Source organism: Lepisma saccharinum, chromosome 7, assembly GCF_977018435.1.
Source record: "Lepisma saccharinum chromosome 7, izLepSacc3.1, whole genome shotgun sequence".
Lineage (NCBI taxonomy): Eukaryota > Metazoa > Arthropoda > Insecta > Zygentoma > Lepismatidae > Lepisma > Lepisma saccharinum.
Genome location: NC_139235.1, coordinates 23,690,672 through 23,713,097, shown reverse-complemented (window position 1 = coordinate 23,713,097; position 22,426 = coordinate 23,690,672). Strand labels below are relative to the sequence as shown.

The following is a 22,426-nucleotide window of genomic DNA, read 5'->3' as shown; positions in this document are numbered from 1 at the left end:
AACTTGCTAGCTGTAGCAGTAATAAGATTAGTCTGTTTTTTTTTCCCACCGCTGGTATATACCGCTGATCTAACATTTCATTTACCGCTCTCCTCAGTTTTTATTTACCACAAATTTGTCTCCCTACTCATATATATTTAGGCAATGAGAGAAGTAGCTACTAAGAAGTGTACAATTCCATGCCTACTCATTTCCAAGAAATAAACAATATTAGCAACATGTATTTCACAGATACATGCAACAAATGGAGTGTTGAACCATGTGGAACTTTGTTTTAAATAAAGGATTACTGTGGTAGAATACCCCAAAAATCAAGAGGTGTGATAACTAAAATATCTATACATGCAATAGTTCCACATCTTTCACTTCATAAAAACAAAGTATGAAGAGACAGACAGATATCAGCCAACATAGGAATCGGTAAAATTGCACACAGTATTATGTTGGCACTAGCACTGAAGCATGAGATTCAAACTCTACATGAGATAACAAGCATGCCAGAGAACACTAAATCAAGCAACCTTTACCTTATCTTTGGAAAATTTCAAATAAATATCCAGCACAGTTTTCAACCCTCCTGCACAACAAACTTTGAGACCTAATTCTGGATGTCCAGCACAGAGTGATGCAATGGTTGGGATAAGGATAATTAATACGTCTCTATTGTTTTGATACTCTGTGAAAAGAAACAGCAACAATAAACTTCAAAAAACTTTCTACTAATTGACATGTAACTAAAATATTGAATGGAACGTTTTTTGTTTTTTTTTAATTTTACTTAAATTTCTTCATAAAAATTTTGAAGTACAAAATAAAATGTTACTAAGAAAAACTGAATTATCTATTATTAAGGAAAGCGGACACTTCATAGAGGGAGTTTTCATGTTCTTTCTCCATAAGAAATATGAGTACATTTAGGTATAACTGTGTATCACTAGCAGCTAGAAACTTTGATGCCAGTACTCAATTGCAAAGGTGTCCTCTACTTAGTGAATAATGCAAGGCCACATGTGGCTAAGCACACCTTCATTGGGAAACAGTGAGGCATCTGCCTTATTCCTCAGACATTCTCCTGTCTGATTACCATCAGTTTCATTTACTGAGGACAGGTGCAAACTGCATTTCATGACTTCCTTCGTTCACATTCTGCAGAGCTCGACTACAGTGATCCATGGTTTTTCAGAAAGTTGGAAACAGGTCAATGATGAGATTACATTTGATCTGCCAGATCCAGTTCACACTACTTCTTAGAATTTGAAAGTGTTAGTTAAAATCCAGTAGAACTTTCTGTATACAGAAACATTTGTGTAACTAGTATCATTGTAAATTATATATTCAAATTGCTGGGTGTAGTAAATTCTGCAGTTTACTGCTACTACTACATCAAGTCAAAGATGAAAAATATGAAATACTCACTCTTCAGCAGCTTTGTTAAAGGAAGAAGGAAGTTTGTGCTATCCAAAAGAAAGTCTGCTGTATAATGTACAACTTTATCATCAGTCACCAACTTATATAAAACACTACAAATATCCTTCACTTCTCGATCTGTCACCTCCGTTTCTAAGCATAATTTCAGTTTCTTCGACAAAGTCACTAACTCTCTCATCACATCTGGCAGTTCACTATCCTTGTCTTTCCAGATGGATTCCACTGCTACTAAGTCTTCAGACCCACAAAATATTTCATTTTTGACTTCATTAGTCAGTTTATCCTGAAAAAAAAATAAAGAACATAATATGATATCAAATTATGGCCCAAGTTCATCTTCATGTAATTCCGATACCACATGATATACAGTGGAGCCCCAATTTTACGTTCCTCCATTTTACACTTTCCCGCATCATACAGTCAACTTTGATGGTCCCAACACAGCAAAATGTTAAGAAATTTTCTCAATTTTAAGTTCTTTCCGCTTGGTACCCTGAAAAGCATAAAATCGAGGTTCCCCTCTGCACATTTTCTACATCAAAGAAATGCTATTGCTGATTTATTGAGTTGATGGTTTAAGTCCACTTTATGCACAGTAAAGCTAATTGGGACTGGACCTACAATTTCAAGTGGGATCACAACCACTATGTGCCTCCACCGGGAATCAAACCCGAGACCCCTTGATTAAAAGATGACGATGCTACCACTACTCCATCGGGTATGAACAGGTTTTGTGATTACCAACTGTATCATAAGTGGAGACTGATTTCACATCATTACTTCTTAAATCTTTCTTGGACATTCATTTTACAGCAAGTGGCTAATTGGTGACTACAAGTGCTGCCATCTTCAAAATATTTAACACCAAGTGATTCAAATATCTACAAAATCCTTGCGTATATTATTCTATAAATTATTAATTTACATTGATTTCAATCAAGATTTAAATCAACCTGATTTAAATCACACCACCTTGCCGCTGCTTACTGCATATTTATTATTTTCTCTTTGAATGTTAACAACTTTCCTTTCTGATAACAACACACGAGTTTGGGAGTGGTGATCACAAAAGTAAAAGCCCATAAGAGCCCATACTGAACTCTTAAGTTGGGCTCGCCAATAGTTTCACCACTAAGGGAACTTTCATGTTGAAGTGACAAACAAGAAGGAACACTTATCACAAACAAGGAACACTTATCAGACTGAGTCATTTGTTCAAAAGTGTACATCGTGTCATATCAGGCTGTTGGTCACTTCATGCACAGTGAATGCTTTTTTCTCTTCTTTTACAGACTGGAGGAGGAAGACCCTCCTCCGTGTATGTAGTTTGTGCTCCTGTGCATCGTCACTTGGTATGAAACATCCATGTCACATGTTACTTGGGTCTGAAGCTCCCTAACCCTTCATCAAATGATAGATTCCTTCCATTATGGTTTCACTTCATTATGTGGTAGCCTTCTATAACAGGACTTTTATTCTAAATGACATATATATATATGTATGTATGTATGTATGTATGTATGTATGTATGTATGTATGTATGTATGTATGTATGTGTGTGTGTGTGTGTGTGTGTGTGTGTGTGTGTGTGTGTGTGTGTGTGTGTGTGTGTGTGTGTGTGTGTGTGTGTGTGTGTGTGTGTGTGTGTGTGTGTGTGTGTGTGTGTGTGTGTGTGTGTGTGTGTGTGTGTGTGTGTGTGTGTGTGTGTGTGTGTGTGTGTGTGTGTGTGTGTGTGTGTGTGTGTGTGTGTGTGTGTGTGTGTGTGTGTGTGTGTGTGTGTGTGTGTGTGTGTGTGTGTGTGTGTGTGTGTGTGTGTGTGTGTGTGGTGTGTGTGTGTGTGTGTGTGTGTGTGTGTGTGTGTGTGTGTGTGTGTGTGTGTGTGTGTGTGTGTGTGTGTGTGTGTGTGTGTGTGTGTGTGTGTGTGTGTGTGTGTGTGTGTGTGTGTGTGTGTGTGTGTGTGTGTGTGTGTGTGTGTGTGTGTGTGTGTGTGTGTGTGTGTGTGTGTGTGTGTGTGTGTGTGTGTGTGTGTGTGTGTGTGTGTGTGTGTGTGTGTGTCTGTTTTTCTATCTATCTATCTATCTATATATATATATATATATATATATATATATATATATATATATATATATAAAACACAGGAATAGGGTTAGAAATGGTGCCAGAAGGGCGGATAAATACAAATAATGAAGGAGACAGTAAACACTTACCACACGAATAGAAATAATTCAATATTTCGCGATCTGAGTCGCATTTCCAAGAAGGTAGATAAAAGATCGACGACACTGTGAGTAGAGGCACAGAATACTGACCGTAGCGTCTCTACGGTCAGTGTTGCCAGAAACAGTTTAAAGGAAACACGAAATACTTTAGCCAGTGTTTACTGTAAGGTGGGTGGGTAGTTTCGGGGAGGAGAGGAAAGAGTTACTGGTTGGCTAGGTTGAGTCCGGGGGGTATAGTGGCGTGCATGCCTGCTATATAGGCCCTTTCCCATCGCCTGCGGAAAGATGTGTCAGAGCGGGGGGGGGGGGGGGGGTAAAAGGTGGATGATGGCAACACGGAAGCAGTTATTGAAGGTGGTGTTATGGCTGTTGGTGTGGATGGCAACTGTGAAATCGGAGTTTTGGGTGGAGGAACAGTGATTATTTATCCTTAGATTCAAGGGGGTGGAGGTTTCGCCTAGGTAGAAGTTGCCGCAGATTTGACAGATGAGGGTGTAAATTAGATTGGATGAGTGGCAGGTGCCCTTAGGGTGAAGGGTGAACTCACCTGCCGCTGTAGGGATCAGGAGGGTGGGGGAGGTGATGAGTATGGGGCAGGTCTTGCATCTGGGTTTGTTGCACCTGTGGGCTGGGGGAAGGGGTGCGGAAGGGGTGGGGGTGTTTCGGACCAATATGTTTTGGAGGTTGGGGGGGCGACGGAAGACAACCCTAGGTTTTTCCCGAAAGATGTCTCTGGTCTCGGGATCACTGTGCAGGATGGGGAGTCTGATTTTCGTAATGTGAGGGTGGTATTGGGTGATCAGAGTTGGAGGGTTGGTTTTGGGTTGTTTGGTGCGGTTGTGGGAGTTTGCTCTAGTGATTTGTTTGTTGATGAGGGTGGAGGGGTAGCCACGGTTGGTTAGGGCTTGGTGCAGGCGTAGGTTGTAGTTTTGGCGGGATGAGGGGGATGAGTTGAGGCGCTGGCCTCTGAGGGCAAGGGAAAATGGGATGGCTTTTTTGGTGTGGTAGGGGTGTGAGCTGGAGTAGTGGAGATACTGGAGGTGGTTGGTTGGTTTGATATGTATGGATGTTTCCAAGTGGTCTCCCGCAATGTGGATGTCCACATCGAGGAAGGTCACTTGGTCTTTGGAGTGGAACCAGGTGAATTTGAGGGTGGTGAACTCATTTAGTCGGTTTAGGAATGTTGTGAGGGAGGGTTCGCAATGTGTCCAGAGGAGAAAAATGTCATCAATGAATCTTAGCCTCTTTCCTCTCCTCCCCGAAACTACCCACCCACCTTACAGTAAACACTGGCTAAAGTATTTCGTGTTTCCTTTAAACTGTTTCTGGCAACACTGACCGTAGAGACGCTACGGTCAGTATTTTGTGCCTCTACTCACAGTGTCGTCGATCTTTTATCTACCTTCTTGAAAATGCGACTCAGATCGCGAAATATTGAATTATTTCTATTCGTGTGGTAAGTGTTTACTGTATCCTTCATTATTTGTGTATATATATATATATATATATATATATATATATATATATATATATATATAATGGATAAAAGCAAGGAGGGTGCATTAGCAACACACCATAAAGGTGTCATGACAGTCGAGCAGTATGCACCTGTGCAGTAGCTCGTACAACATAGTCTCATTCCATTAATTTGTTCTTAATCCTTCATCTTTCATATCATCTAGCTCTTCTCATCTTTGCATCGATAAACTCTCAAAAATGGAAAAATATCAATATCATGACACCCACTCTTGCGGGTGGTTATTTCTCCTTTTTCATTTTCCTCCTCCTTTCCTTTCTCTAATAGGTATATCCCTTATCTTTCCTTATATTACTGCCAGTGCAGTAATCAGATTTAAGATTAAATCTGAATAACTTTTAAATCCTAGTATTAACAAAATTCGCTGATATCAGAGACTCATTTTCATAAATCCTTGAGTACAAACTTCCCAAAATTACAATCAATAATATTTTTACAGTCCCGAGCGAATTAATAGGAACAAGCTCCTTTTTTGTCTGAATTGTCAGCACTTGCCCAGTAGGTAGCGGCAATGTACATGCAGTGGCTATTTTTATCTCCTGTGTTTTCTGTGCATTAACTTGAGCATTGTTGACACGGTCAGCTGTCTCGTGCGTTGATCCTTTGCATTTGTGTACATATCTATGAATTCGTAAGTGTATTTTGTTCCACATAATCAGTAGGATAATTGTGGCGGAGGTGTCAGTGAGATTCTGCCAATGGATACGACACCTAGGAAATGTTCTGCGATTGTGACTTTATCACAAAATACGTCTATGACGCAAAGGGAGATAGCTGTAAAATTCTCTGTTGATGTAGCTACCGTAAATCGAATTATCAAGCAGTACAGACAAACTGGTTCCATTTCACCCAATAAAAAGGGACAATGTGGGAGGAAGAAGAAGACATTGCCATATGATGACAGATTTCTTCTCAGGAAAAGTAAACCTGGTTCTAACTGGGAATTGACATGGAAATTGAGGGACAAAGGAGTGCATTTGGACATTTCGAATGTATGGCGTAGACTTCTTGCAGCTGGACATAAAGCCAGGAAAGCAGTGAAAAAAACATTTCTTTCAGCTGCAATGCACAAGAAACGTCTCTCGTGGGCCCATGCTCATCGAAATTGGACAGAAGACGACTGGAAAAAAGTTGTTCTCAGATGAAACACATTTTGAGGTCCAGGGACAGAGGGTTCAATACGTGCGTCGGTCGAGTAATGAATCTGTAACGTCAGCACATCTGCAACAGACTGTAAAACACCCTGACAAGAAGAAGTTTTGGGGATTCTTCACCCATGAAGGACCAGGATCATTAGTGCCAGTGGATGGTATGATGAATGCTGACAAATACATACATGTTCTGAGAAGGAAAATTATTCCAGTGCTCCAGGAGAAGTTTCCAAATGGTGACAGTCATTTTTCAGCAAGATTTGGCTTCTTGTCACACGCCAAAAAAGTACAGAATTTTATGAGTGAGCACAATATTCGAGTGTTAAAGTGGCCAGGGAACTCCCTGAATCTAAATCCAATCGAGAATTTGTGGGCTATTTGTAAACGACAAATATCAAAACTGAACTGTTCCACGAAGCAAGCAGTGATTGAGTCTCTTGTTCGTGTTTGGTTCCATGACAATGAACTTAATGTAATATGTTCAAAGCTTGTAGAATCTATGCCAAAACGTGTAATGGAAGTTTTAAAACAAAAAGGAGAACATATTAACTATAAGAAATTATTATCTGTTTGTACCTTATGTGAAAAATTAATATATGTACAAATGTGTTTGAAAAAGTTGAAGTGTTCTATGTTGTAAGACAATAAATGTAAATTTTTGGATGTAATTGCTGTGTTCCGACTAATTCACACGAGACTTCATATGTACATCATACTTCTAAAAAGCAAGAATTTTTCTCAAAATTTATATTTTTGGTAAAATAACATCATACAATATAAAACTCTGCACAGTTAAATTCTTTTAATTTGTACTGAACTAACACTGGAGCTTATGAGAACACTACAGTATTATCTACCATATATTTATTAGCGCTGAGCCAATTATAGTTCCTGCCACACACATCCCACCATATCAAGATCAAAAACAGCAACTGTATGCATGATCCTTCCTCACAGTTGTGCTAAATCACGTGGCAAAGGGTGGGGTAAGAACACACAATGTTTGATGTAACCATATGAGAAAAAATCACATGGGGTTGCCAGGTTAAATGTGTTATACTGCCACCTAAAAAGGTAAAGTGTTCCCCTGTGCTTAGCACCACGCCATGAAGGCATATAGGGGATGTGGGGGAAACGCCCCACACTTTCTTGATCCGGTCGTGAGTGGGGGTGATGTGATCAGCATCACGCCCCTGACTGCCATTACCCCCCAGGGTTTCCCCCAGGTACCAATGTCATTCGACGCTGGGTGGGCGCCGGAGACGCTTCCAATGTTAGAAAAGTTCCCAGATTTGAACCAGCCGGGGATACTGCCACCTAGCAGCTATATATGTATCTTCAACTACATTATGGAACCTATTATTAACCTTTAGTTGCCAGACCTCTCGCATGCCTGACTTCTTGTTGCTGCCACTTTTTAAATTTCCCACAAAGAACAAAATAATACTAATAAAAATCATAACTCAAGAACAAATTGCTGTAGAACAGATGAAATCAGTTTTGTTTTCTTTCTTAAAGACAGAGCTTTTAGTGGAGGTAAAATTTATACATTGTGCCTGTCTATAATTAGTGAATGAAAAAAAAACATAGAATGTAGCAATGATATACATTCCTTCAACCGTACAAAGTTTCGTTGATATCAAACTGATACTTCTAGAGTAAAAAATAATAACATTACATAAAGTGGCATTGTTGCCAGCATTAGGACAATGTCTGGAATTTCCCTTTTCTTGACCCCTTTCTTCCTTTTTCTTAACAGTTATTTGTCTGTGACTTCACAAGTAAGGCTACAAGTATGTTTTTTCTTGTTTTTTTTTTTTTTTGTCTCAACTTGCCTTTAGTTTTAGTTGTTGTTCTTGTACACTGCCTTTCTTTTTTACAGGTGATGGGGTTCTGGATGTATTAAAAAATATGGTCTGTGGTCCTGGAAAGGATGGAAAGAAACAAGAATGACTTCAAGGCAAATGTGCGCACCATTTCATAGAAATATACATTTAATAGTTACTTACAAATGCATATATGTGCATACATGCATACACAAACACACACACACAAAGATAGAGATGGTGAGAGAGAGACAGAGAGAAAAATAGAGAGAGGGAGGAAGAGAGAGACATTAAGATGGTAATTTAGTTTTAATTTTCATTAGTAAAATAACAATGCATTCTAACAATGTAGAACAGTAACCTATCATACATTAGAACTGACCACGAAGATTGAAGACAGTCCTAATATAAAATTAGCATTACACTGCATAATATCACATTTGGTGATTCAGTCATAAAACTGTTCGCACTGTAACAAATCCAAACTAAATACATTAGGCCCTCTTAAACAAACACACACACACACACAACAATATATATACAACGTGGGAAACTAAAATATAGGAACTTAAAAATTAAGGTTCTTTCGTAATACAAGTTGTGCAATTATTAGGGGCATACATATTTCATTTTTGTCAAAAAAACGAAATGTCAAAACACACATTGTAGCATTAATTTTTCATGTTTTTGAAAGGTGTGAGATGCATTTTGCTACATGTTTTGTAACAAAAAAATGCGAAATGAACTGCAAATTAAACTCTTAAACACAATATTTAGGGTTTATTTATGGATGCGACACCTTCCGAGGTCTGAATTCCTGAGAGTTATGCAATTAATTGAAAATTGATTAATTCTGCTGTTAATATCGGAGAAGCAAAAATGGGCTCCTTTACACAGAAATAACTTAATACCCTGATAACTACATAAATATGCTATTAGAAGTGAAATGTTAATTTTGTGTAATAAGTGTAGTTTTTAAATCAAATTAAAGATTATATTCACAATTTTAAAACCAAAATGTATTTTTATATACCACTTTTAATCCAATTTTTCACCACTATAACACCAACATTTTATTTTATTTACCGCTTTTGAGCCCAAAATTGATTCTGTTTTGTACATAAATTTTGCTTCTTTATTTACCAAAATTATGTGCCTCTAGTAATTATGTAAGTATAAAACTTATCAAAATAGAGTGGTTTGAAATAGTAATGGTGAACACAATGATCATTTGGGACATCAAAAAGTGAAATTTGAAACCAATATGGATAAAAGAGGTAACAGCTATGTCAAACATTGAGACTTCCACATGAAACATGAGACAAATTTAATTTCACTGTACTTACGTGAAGATGCAGATGAATTTTTATTCACTGACCTTTATGAGTTGTCAATCCATCACAATGCAACTGCTCCGGATGGTGGGCAGTTGACAGGGTTGGTAGACAGGGGACGCAAATCGTGCCACCAGTCAAGGTTACAGGTTGCTAGGGAGACAAATAAGCCTACTGAAAACTTCGGAAGTTATAATGTACTGTGGCATCAAACTTACATATAGATAATCCAAAGATAGGCAATTGTAAGTAATGTGCTTTCATCTTGTATTTGTTTCTGTTACCGTGAATAAATTTGTATCTGGTGGCATTTTCAAATTTGTACATTTCACTGCCGCACCCTATGTAAAGGTCACCACCTCAGTAATGTTAAGTAAAATCCCTAGGGTACTTCTAAGGACCCACATAAAATTCCAGCTGCCAGGCAACGTAATTGCCCATTTGTTTGGATCCTTGCACTTGGTGAAGGAAAGTGTACCTCTCGCCTTTAATGAAAACTAGTTAGTAAAGCTAAAACATCTTGTTTTCATGTACTTGTGAAACAGCAGTAATTCTAATAATGAAAGCAATCCATTCCAGGATGGAATTTGTTATGCAAATTGTTTATGTAGGATCCTGTTTCACACAGATTACTACAGGAAAGTTTTAATATAATTAAATATAATTTTCAGAGGCGAGGCATCCAGAGGCGAGATGCAGCGATGACCAAGCACAATAAAAAAATATTCCATTTTAAATATTTTAGAGAACAAGTAAAAAAAAAAAAGTCACAATATTCACATATTTGTGCGAAACAGCTCAAAACATGCAAGAGATTTGCTAAAGTTTACTGCATCAAAATGATGGGTAGTACCACCTACCCTCGCACCAAACCCTCCTGCCAAGTTTCCTATTGAAGCCAATGGTGTTAGACGACTAAGGTCATCGCAGAATGGTGCGAATCTCTCTGGTCTCTGGCAGTGCCGAGAACAGCCAAACGCTTCTGAATAGGCAGACACCCTACAACAAGGTACTTTCCCCCACTCATGAAGGTTTGGGTCATATCAGGCCTTTTCTTCAGCCCCCATGTTTATAGCAATGGCAGGGTTTCTCTGGAATCATCAAGATTCTTTCGAGAATCCAGTGGCGTGCCCAAGGAGGAGTTGGTGAGGGGCATAATCACTGCTTAGACTCATTATTATTTATAAAAATAGTAATGTCAAAGGCAGGAAAAGATGGCAAAATGAGGAATGATTACTGAAAAATTACCCTTCGAAAATCCTTGTCACGCCACTGCGAATGTCTGCTATATACACTTGTTAAGAGGGGAAAAAAAATATTGGACGATATAATCACATTGAATAATTCTCATCGTATAGGATATAATTATGTGTATTTTGTAGTCGTAAGGTCTGTGATATGGGCTTTTACATTGAATTGACAATGACCTTGGCATTTATCACAGATAAATATTGTGTCCCCTCCCCGTGGAAAGATCACTAAATCGGTATAGTTGGAAATTAACAAAATATATTTTTTATTCAATAAAAAACCCTACCACAAGGCTGGTTAAGATGAAAACTGAAGCTGTACTTTAACAAGAGATTTAGACTTGCTTTAATTATTAATGCATGTAAAAATTAATGCTTCACACTTCATCCTGGATGGGAATGCCACACTATTTTAATATTTTTACAAAACTTCATGCACATAAGAATGTACATCTTAAGTAAAAAAAAAAAAGGAAAAAATCTTACAATTTTACATTTCAAAAAATTCAATTTCATCAAATCCCAGTACAGGTATATAACAATGTAAATTCACTATACTATAAAAAGTAGCAAAAATTCTTGACCACAAGCAAAATTTCTTGACTTTTTCTTGATCTACTTGCTGATTTCTTGACAGTCTTGACTGGTAGACACCCTGTTATGTATAAAGTCCAGTACCCCTCCCACAATGTAAGATATGAAGTGCACCTGCAGAGTGGGTAATCATGTGTGACGATATTCACATGTGGTTCATAATGTAGAACTTGAAAATTTTCTGGCCGGTGTGTAAGTTCATTATACCGTGCGTTCATTTCGATCTTCAGCCGAGATATCGAGAGAAGCGTGGTGGGCGGCGCTGACGGAGATGCCGACATTTCCGGCCTGCAATACCCGCTTATTTTTATGGACATATGCAGACATTTATATAAATATTGCAAAACGAGCACTAACCTGTGTTATAACATGCAAAAGTTCTTCTGTAATTCATCACACAAATAAATACGCTTTAGAAACGATGTTAAGAGCCACAGATAATAGAACATTTTAATCATAGTTTTGACAAGTAACGTCCTGCTTAAGTTTATATCCTTGAAAGAGTTTTGTGTCGATGGGGATCGTTTGTAGGTTTCGAATGTGCAACACTGTTTCAAGATTACGCTGCAGACGAAACCGTTAAAAGTCAATGGTTTTCGTGAACTTCCTTGCAATCCGAAATCTCCGAGCTCGAGTTTTTTCTTCCTTCGCGACTAGATTAAGACAGAGCTGTGAATATAGTGGCGAGCAGATGTAAACCAAGAGCGTGTTAATTTCGTACTGTGCGCAAGAGTGTTATTCTTGGTTACTTGCTGTTACTTATTTGTGTTATTGCAGTGTGTATGTGTGTTGGTGAGACGATTGGAATGCCAGTCGCAAGGTTCACGTTACGAGGGGGGCTGATAAGTTCTCGGCCCGACCCAGAAGGACTCTAGCTACAGGCACGAAAGTTTCAGGCTATTCAACGTATTCCACCCTAAGGTCTACACACTTGGCACTTTGTTGCTCAAACTTCTCTAACCCCTCCAAAAAAATGATTTCTCCTGGTCTGCAGCTACTACAACCTCACTATCACTTCTAAATTTCAGTTGTTATCAGATAATGAGAGACAATATGGGTATTTTCAACAAGATTCGGCCACAGCTCATACCTGCGCTGATTCTTTGGATGCTATAAGGGAGGTGTATACATCCCCAATACATACAGGCAGCACTCCACTCCAACCAAAGTACAAGGCCAATTCAATTCAGGTAGAATTAGTAGGAATAGACATTCCCAGATATGTTAAGATTAACAGAAATTAGGCCTAATTAGTAAAAGTATGATATAACATTAAAATATTAAGTAATTAATAAGCCCCAGACCAAAATTCATTGGTTATCAAAAAAACAACCTTTTGTTTTTAGGTAGAATTCAGAGAGCACATGTTACTCTTCATGCCATTTTTTTATTAACACACATATTTTCAGGATAACATTTGTGTAAGCACAAATTAACTTGCTTTCCCTGAAAATAACTCCAAGTCACAATTATATGTGCAAACAAACCACAAAAATATCAAAAAATCGATGTTTTTGGACAAAAGACAATCGGTCTCACAGCACCAGAGCCATCTGGTGAGAGTCAGTGGAACTAGCCCTGACTAGACTGCCATCTATTGGGCTTCTCAAGGTACTTGATGAAGGCAAGTAACCCAAGGTGCTGTGCACCAATCAGATGGCCTCATGGGCGTGGCTACCAGACAATGAGTCCGAGATAGCTTTTAACAAGAGAGGAAGCCATCTTGATTTCACTTTTGGTTGAGATTTAGTACAGTTGACATCGCTCCAAGTTTTGGGCCTGAGTAGGCCAGTGGAGAGAGGATAATGGAGTGGGCATTGTGTTCCCACATGGGAAATATCTACTAAGTGCTGGGAAATAGTCCAGTAGTGTATAATATGAACGTTTTACAGCACTTAAAGTGCATGGAACTAATATCCATGAAAATTCTGAAATCTTCAAAACCACATGGTGAGGACAATGAGCCTTCAGGAAACCATGATGTTTTGTATCCAAAGACATCCATGGTTATTCGACCCATCCTTTGTCTTACAGCTCCCTGAAACAGTTCATGTGCAAGCCAATACCCATATGCATTAAGATAACGCTATATTTTTAGTGCAAATTCATTGAAACCCCCCATTTATAGTTGGAGTGACAAGTGTGTGTGTGGCAAGGCCCAGGTGTGATGAGGTGAATGCAGAATATGTAAGTACCATGTTTTTGTTACCCATTTGTTGGTTCCATATGTAAAATCAAACCTATAAGTTTGTGCAGTGCTTGTATATAGTTAAATGTAATAATACCCCGAATATTAAATGTGTCTTTCCAACATCTTGATTTATCAATTCATATTTGGGCGGGTAAGTCCGGGAAGCGTACCTCTCGCTCCGGAATAACTAGGCTGAAAGTCCCTATGATAAACCAGCAATCATTCCTCGGAATGAATGCTGGTCTACTGGGGACATCCTCCATGTTAATGGTCACTGGAGGACAGCGTAGAGCTGCACGGGGATGGGTGCGTCCAGGTTGCATAGCAGGGTAGTTTCGTAGGTTCAATCAAGCCCAAAGTGGGTGAGTAGGTTAGGTTCACCTATCCTATTGCTCGGCAACGTAACCTGGAGGCACGTATCCCTGGACCAGCCGCGTAGACGAAGCCATTCAACTCCCGAATCTATCGTCTGTCTTTTGTCTCGCGCGGATCGCACCAGATCTTACCGCATGTGACTATTATTTGTGGGGAACCTTAAAAAATAGTCTACCAAAATAACCCTCATAGCATCGACGAACTAAAAGACAATATAAGGGCTGAACTTGGAAGAATTACGGAAGAAGAACTTTTTGCGTGTGTATCAAAATTTCATCAAACGATGCCAGAAATGTGTGAATGTAGTTGGACATCAATTTGAACAACTCTAATAACACAGGTTAGTGCTCGTTTGCAATATTTATATAAATGTCTGCATATGTCCATAAAAATAAGTGGGCATTGCAGGCCGGAAATGTCGGCATCTCCGTCAGCGTCGCCCGCCACGCTTCTCCCGATCTCTCGGCTGAAGATCGAAATGGGTGCACGGTATAAGGCATTTGTTATGCAAGGCACCACTCTATGTGCAAGATAAACAGAAAATAAATAAAATAAAAATTAGTTTATAATGAAATAAAAACCAAAGACACAAAAACTTACTGGCTTTAGCCTCAACATGTTTCGTTTTCTTTGAGATGAAACACGGTACTTTAAGCATGGTAAATTCTCCACCACTAAAAATAAAAGGACAACACAGTTATTATTACAGTTCATATTGAGGAACAAGTAAGGTTACATTTTATGCACATAAAGTACAGAAATATATTTTAAACAGATTTTAAAGAAAAGCCTATAAATATATGAGTCAATTAAAGCTGGTTCTGCAAGGTTTAAAAAAATCCCAAATTGTAGACTGTAATTGACACAACAATATAGGAAAGTAATCAGACCTTCATATTATTATCATCAGTGTTAAAATTTACATAACTATTTCATAACTTAAAAAGAAACTTAACAATTCCACATTTATACTATCACTGATTACAGAAATGTGATTTTTTAGAAATTATATTGCATCTGCCAGCATGAAACAGTAGATACATAAGAATAGACAACACAGTAATTATTATTAGAGTTCATATCTATAATCTGAAACTATGGAAAAAGTACAGATGAATCAACATTCCAGTAAACTTATCTTTCATTGTTCTAACATAAAATATCACAGGTTCCTACTGACCTGGAATACTTGGAAAAGACAGAGAAATCAACTGTTGAGTGAACAAGACCTGAATTCTTCTTCTTTTTTTCTGGATGAGGGATATAAAAAACATTTATTTTCTTTCCAACTGGCCTTGACAATATACCATCAAAGAAAACATCACCCAGTTGCCTATGCTGTGCTGCTGATTGGTGTAGGTGGGTAATCTGTGGGTCATGATCCAGTCGATAGGGCATCTAACTTCCATGTGAGATACCCAGGTTAAATTCCCAAAGTGGATGATTTAAGGGAGCATTTTCCTAGCAATGTTCCTGCATAAAGCAGCTGTGGGGCTCAGCCCTCCAATATATGTGTATTGGGGGAGGGGGGGGGGGTAAAGACAGTTGAGGAATGGTGCAGAACGCATCACCTCTGCCATTTCTGGCTACTCTGCAGTTATTACAGATCAGAACAGGACAAGCAATTATAATATAATTTGAAAGGTAGGGGCACCGTATTAGTCCAGAAATCAAATTTTATTACCATATTTACGCATGTATAATACACACCCTAGTTTTTGATGGGGAAAAGCAACAAAAAATATATCTCGTATATAATGCGCAGTACAATTCAGGTCCCAGAAATGGCTTCCTTAGTGTCGGACTAACATTTACGTATTTCATTTAAAATTAATCAGTAGATCATAAAAACAAGTTTTCCTTGCTTTCGTAGCTGCTGCATTCACCACACGACCTTGAACTTCCAGATGTTAGGGTTTTCCTAGGAGAGGAGGGAGCAAAGTTATCAATCGCCCGTTCAAGGTCCCAGTGTGTGATGCTTACAATAGATAGATGACATCAAGGCAGCATGAACTTGCACCAAGAGGGAGGGTGAAACGTGCGTCGCTGCCGATTGTTTGTGAATGGGTTTGTGAGGCATGGAACTCCATCTCCCTGGAAATGGTGATCAAAAGTTTTAAGGTAACGGGAATATCGAACAAGATGAATGGAAGATGGAAGTGAGGACATTTCAGACAGCTTGTATTAGTGTATTTATTTACGTGAGTCAAGCTGCAGTGCAGTAAATATACAGTGGTTATTTCTATTTGGTAAGTGTTGACGTAATTATTTTACCTTCATATTTCTTACAGTCAACTCTCGATACAACGACCTTTCACAGTTCCCGGGGAAAAGGTAGTTATTTCGAAGGGGTCGTTATTGGAATTTGCACCAATAACGATTATAATAATATATAATATTATAATAATAATAATCGGGCAGAAAGAATGTTGGATTTAGTACGGTTCTACTAGAGCATTGTCTGTTACAAGATGAACTGGTAAGATAAGATACACTGGTCAACATGAAATTTGTTACAAGGAATGTGAATGGTGTTCTAAGGTAAGTCGATGATGCTGAATTCCAAAATGAAATCAGTTATTTCCTATCGGGCTCAGTTTTCTTGTTACACACTAACCTGTACCTAATGCAATTCGTGAAAATTCTGCCTATTGGGCTGTGGCTTAACCTATATTTACTCTACAGATATTGTTGAATAACAGCCTTTATATGACTATAGAATGACCAGCACGTTCCTAAGGCCAGGGATCTTCCTCCAGTTGCAAGACACCAAATCATGAATAAGAGAGAGTCATGGCAACACTGTCGATGAGTTATGCCCGAACACGTAGAATCGCCGTGTTCTTTGTTGTCAGGTGTGTCTCAGCATTGTGAGTTCTGATGGAGTGGGAAGTGACGCCCTTTGATTAGGTTGTGATTCGAAGTTCCAGAAGTCGTGTGTAGTGTTAGTGCAGAAGAAAATGCCTTGTACCTGTGTAAATATCCCCAATTCGTTTTGTTATATACGTGGAGAGTTGACAGTTAAGTCACAAAAGCGACGAATTACCCCTCTTGTAAAGAAATGAACTTTATTTTGGGTGTAAAGTTGCGGACCAGGACAAAACATGGGCCCCCCACATATGCTGTTTGACCTGTGTTACACTTCTGACAAGCTGGTTAAAAGGAACACGTCACATGTCGTTTGCTGTTGGAGGGAATCAACAGATCACACAACAGACTGTTATTTCTGCCTGACCAAAATAGCTGGAATCACAAGGAATATTGTGCAGTGCCCAAATTTACTATCAGCCATGAATCCTGTATGTCACAATGAAGAATTGCCGGTACCAAAGCCTCCTGAGAATGTGACTGTGAGTGAAGATGTGACTGTGACCAACACGGGGAAGAAAGTGCAAGAGCTGAAGAAACTGCCGACGCAACATTTAAAGTGTCCGGTTCATCAATAGAGCCATACTTATTGTCATAAGGGGATCTGAACGATCTTACGAGGGATTTAAATTTGTCTAAGCAACAGTCTGTACTTTTAGCTTCGTGACTGAAAGGTTGGTATCTCCTCGCTTGCGATACAAAAGTGTGTTGTTTTTTATTGTGACCGCCGTACCATTTTCTCAGAAAATTTCTCCCACGAAGGAGACATGGTTTTTTTGTAATGACATCTCATCCGTTATGGATTTTCTTGGCCACGAATACAGTTCACACGATTGGCATCTTTTCATCAATTCCAGCAAAGTTAGTATGAAAGCTGTACTTCTCCATAATGGAAACAAATTCCCATCAGTACCAATTGCTCATGCTGTTAACATGAAGGAGACGTATGAGAACTTGAAACAGCTTCTGACAAATATCCAATATGAGAAATACAAATGGAATATATGCGGAGATCTCAAGGTAATTGCAATTCTGCTTGGCTTGCACCTTTGGTGCACAAAACACTGCTGCTTCTTATGCGAGTGGAACAGCGGAGACAGAAAAAATCACTATTGTGGGAAAAAATGGCATCTTCGCACTGAATTAGTGCCTACACAGAAGAATGTGGTGAACACTCCTTGTTGACCCCAAAAATGTGTATCTCCCTTCTCTGCACATAAAATTGGGACTAATTAAAAACTTTGTGAAAGCCATGGACAGAACTTCACGTGGATTCATGTACTTGCAACAGAAATTCCCAAGAATCAGCGATGCCAAAATTAAAGAAGGAATATTTGTAGGGCCTCAAATAAGGGAATTGATGAATGACGAGAATTTCAATCAACAATTAACAGATGTTGAAAGTGTATGTAAAAACTTTCTAGCCAATCATAAAGCAGAGAACTATCGCAATGATGTACATGGACTAATTAGATCATACCAACGTATGGGATGCAACATGTCTCTAAAATTACATTTCTTGAATGATCACCTTGACTTCTTCCCAACTACCCTTGGTGCCGTTAGTGATGAACACGGTGAACGGATTCACCAAGACATTTTTCTAATGGAAAAGCGGTATCAAGGTGAATGGTGTGCCACAATGCTATCCGACTACTGCTGGACCTTACAAAGAGATTTTACTGAGACAAAGTTTCGTAGGAAATCGGGAAGGAAACATTTTAGGTATGTTTATACACTTTAATGCAACTCATTTACTTCATTCCTTTGTATACTGACACAGATATATTATCTGTTATGTTTGTAGCATTTTTGTGAACACGTGTGTCCTTTCGACCATTACATATAGAACATAGGCTGAGGTAGGAAAATACAAAAAAACATTTTTACAGGAAATCTGAGCCCGATGGAGAAATTCTGAAATTAGATCTGCATTCAGGAGCTCAGCAACTTCCAGAAACAGCTTGTTTTGTTCTTGTAACATTCACAAATATATTTTTTGTAGACCAGTGATATCTCAGAAGATCTTACCTTTCTAGGCACAAAAAAATAAAAAAAAATTGGGGCTGTAAATTTTGTTCTGGTTTGGCTGTGTAAAATACATCGTAAATTAGTCATGTTTTCCTTCCTTCGGCCAACTTCTAATTCACCCCCTCCCCCATTCCAGGGAGCAGTCCATAGTCTTCCTCGACTTGCATTGTAAGCCAGCCCGAAAAAGGAAATACGCAACTTGCAATCTGTTTGCAACCAATCCATAATCTAAGACACATTGAACAGTGTCACACTCGATAATCATTTTGGTTTGGAATTGGATTTCACTAAAGTGAAATTGTACATTTAGTCCCGATTAGTCCAAAAGCATAAAATGAACTCAAAACAAGCTTTATGAAACCTGCGCATTTTCAGATATCAAAATGGGAGATCGTTATTTACTCTCACGTTAATCGACTTATACATTGAGCACTTTTTTAAAAATCGTTCTCAGCTTACACATTGAGCACCCCCTTCCTCATGAATGGTTCTGAAGGTAACCGGCGATTATAGTGTGTGCATTTCCTTGCTCTGAGTGTTCAGGAAGTTTATCCTTGTGTCAGATGCAAAATAAAATTTACAATTTTGTTTATCAGAAGGTGCAGAACATGAAGTTGTTTTAACTCTTGTTTTTCTTTCTGAAGATCGAATTTGGTTATCGTCAAATCAAAACAGCTTTGCGAGATTCAAAACAATGACTTTTGCCTTGGTGCTGGATGAGTCATTGCTGCTATCGGCAAGCCACAACTTCGCAGACGCTAGACAAAACACTGGCGCCAGTTGCAGCATAAAAGCAAGGCGACGGCTGGAAGTTCGAGCAACAGGTGGTCGAAGGGAAAATCCTCCGTATTTCAAAGATAACACAACTGTCGAAGGTGGAACTTTTATCAGCTGTGTGAAGAAGAAAGAAATAACCCTTTCTTTATGTTTTATCTTGCAACAGACAATAATACGGGCAATATTTCAATAGCATTAAAAAAAGAAAGAAATACGACCTGAATTCTGCAATTATTACAGACAGACCGGTGGCAGAGAAAGAGCTGGGAAGGGGGGGGGGACATTTTTTTTTTGTCCTATGGTTTTTGTTCGTTTTCAATAATGTATCCAGAACAGGTTGCCCAGTTTAGAAGTTAAAGGAAAGGAAGAGCGGTCCACTTCCACCCTCACCTGCATCAGCCTGTGTGCACACACGAGCAAGAAAACAATCAGCATTGCTCCCCCCCCCCCCCTGCCTAAAGGTTTGCTGAGAAGAAAAGAGGGAGAAGTCATTTGGCCAATGGAACACTTTTGGCAAATATTAGGACATCGGCACAGTTATGAAAATGTATGAAGTGGTAAACACGGTTTTGCATGTTGTCCACCCTCAGCAATATCTTATTTAAAGTGTCCCAGAGTTGGCGAACTTCGTTGCTCAAAGTCTTGTTGCTCTCTTGAAATTCAGACTTGAGATCCTGAATCAAACCTTTGAGCTCTTGTAGATCATCTCCAGGCCCTGGATTTTGCTCGACACCTCCCACAATGAGTAGGGTTAGCACCACAACACCATACGCAAAATACACTTTCTGAAGACCGCAGTTCTGTTTTGCTTTCGACACTTTCGGGCATGCTCGGGTGAAATACATTTCTATAGCCAGGCGCCACTGAACGGTGCACACACCCATTGTCCCCGGACACTTCAACCAGCGGAGCTCAACAAAAACATGTCCGTCCTCACTCACGTTCCTCTATATGAACCTAAATATGGAGAAACAAGTACTCACTTTATCCGCCAAACCGTTTTTAGTTCTTCGTTCTATTTGGCGGATAAAGTGAGAACTTGTTTCTCCATATTTAGGTTCATATGTTGTAAACACTCGTGATTTGGATGGTTTCAGAAAAAACTGGATTCCCTGAATTGCCAGGACAATCAGAACTTTCTAGATATCCATTTCCATTTGTGCTAATATTCAGGTACTTTAGATATGTAATCAGCCTACAGAACTGTGGCCTCGCCTTCGCGAATTGTGAAAGATATTTTTCATTTAATAACATTACACAAATAATTAATCATCGACAGCAACAGCACAGTATGGTACTCACTTTATCTGTGAAACCGTTTTTTCTTCTTCATTCTCTTTGGTGGATAAAGTGAGTACTTGTTTCTCCGTATATATAATTTTGGAAAAAAGTGTGCATTATACACGCGTAAATACGGTATATTCAAATCATTATATTGTATGACAAATAAGCACTTACCTGAAGTTCCTCTGTCAACACTTGTTAATGGAACAATACCAAGATCAAAGTTCGCAACTGGATGTCTAGACAGTCCTGCTTGTCCTTGAAGTACAGGGACACCAGTTTCATCTGAAACCATCCAAATCATGAGTGTTTACAACATATGAACCTAAATATGGAGAAACAAGTACTCACTTTATCCGCGAAACCGTTTTTACTTCTTCGTTCTATTTGGTGGATAAAGTGAGTACTTGTTTCTCCGTATTTATATACTACTGCGTCTCTCTTTTCCCAATTATGAATACGAAACTACATAAAACCTGAATGCACATTCTACTAGATGAAAAAAATATGCAAATTTAACAAATCAAGGTCGGCTATTATATTTTACCTCTTTAAAAATAAAATTAAACAAATATAAAAATAAGTTTACAATTAAATCGTGCTTATGACAATATTCTTCATAGTATATATCGAAAGCAAAGTCACATCTTAATTTTACTTAATCTAAAAAATTCGGGATCAGGATTGAAGTACCTTGCTCAGAAGTTTCTCCTGGTACACCACAATCTCCACATTCAACATAATCTCCTTTTTTATTCTGTGGTTTAGAGGCACTATTAACACATGGTATTCTAGACGTAAGGGTTGTGTCACGGTATTGTCTGTCACCTGGAGAATACACAAGAGTGTATTAACACTAAATCCTTCACATAACCCCGCACACAAAAAAATTACATGGAGTTAAGTCAGGGCAGCATAAGGCAATGACAGAAGTTGTTGATCATCATTTCCACAACAACTGATCCATCGGGTTGACTTAAAATTCTCACCGTCTCCAACTGTGGCATGAACTAATTTTATAACATGTCAAAATACCCATATTCTGTAATGGTTGTTCGCTGAAGAAGATGGGGCGGGGCGGTAAACTCTAAATTTTGAGATTACACAAAAAGCAGTGAGTTTCAGAAAGTCACGAATATGCTCAATGGCACCACGGAAAATAGAAAACCCCCATAACTTGTAATGTGTCACAAAACTTGTTCAGTTTCTCTACAAAATTGCACACATACTTCGTGATACGTTCAATAATACATGTACAGTAACATCATGAAACCGCTTCAATCATTTGTAGACACCCTGTATACACGGAGGTTCTCACAATGTTGTCAATCAATTCTTTATATCTGTGTGTGTGGGTTGTAAGGGACTATTGAAACTCACGAATATTCTAAACATGAGGAAAGTACGAGGGTCACTATTTATATTTTGAGCATAACAATGAAAAAAACAGGAATTTGGCATTGAAAACTGCTTTATTGTTTTTCGAAGTATTTTCCTTTATGGTCAATACACTTTTGCATTCGTTCGAACCATTTGTCAAAGCAGTTTTTCCAATCTTCTT

The 22,426-nt window shown here is 38.6% G+C and overlaps 1 protein-coding gene across 1 annotated transcript in view; it reads right to left on the bottom strand.

Moving 5' to 3' along the window:
• The window catches only part of LOC145990381 (uncharacterized), a 141,560-nt gene that overhangs the window by 5,478 nt on the left and 113,656 nt on the right, over window positions 1-22,426 (bottom strand). The window contains exons 16-21 of the mRNA XM_083126077.1: window positions 21,559-21,693; window positions 14,506-14,579; window positions 9,540-9,648; window positions 8,171-8,259; window positions 1,417-1,711; window positions 528-676 (exon numbers count right to left, since the gene is read on the bottom strand). Of these exons, the coding sequence (XP_082982203.1) occupies window positions 528-676; window positions 1,417-1,711; window positions 8,171-8,259; window positions 9,540-9,648; window positions 14,506-14,579; window positions 21,559-21,693 (851 nt within the window). The remainder of the gene's footprint in view (window positions 1-527; window positions 677-1,416; window positions 1,712-8,170; window positions 8,260-9,539; window positions 9,649-14,505; window positions 14,580-21,558; window positions 21,694-22,426) is intronic.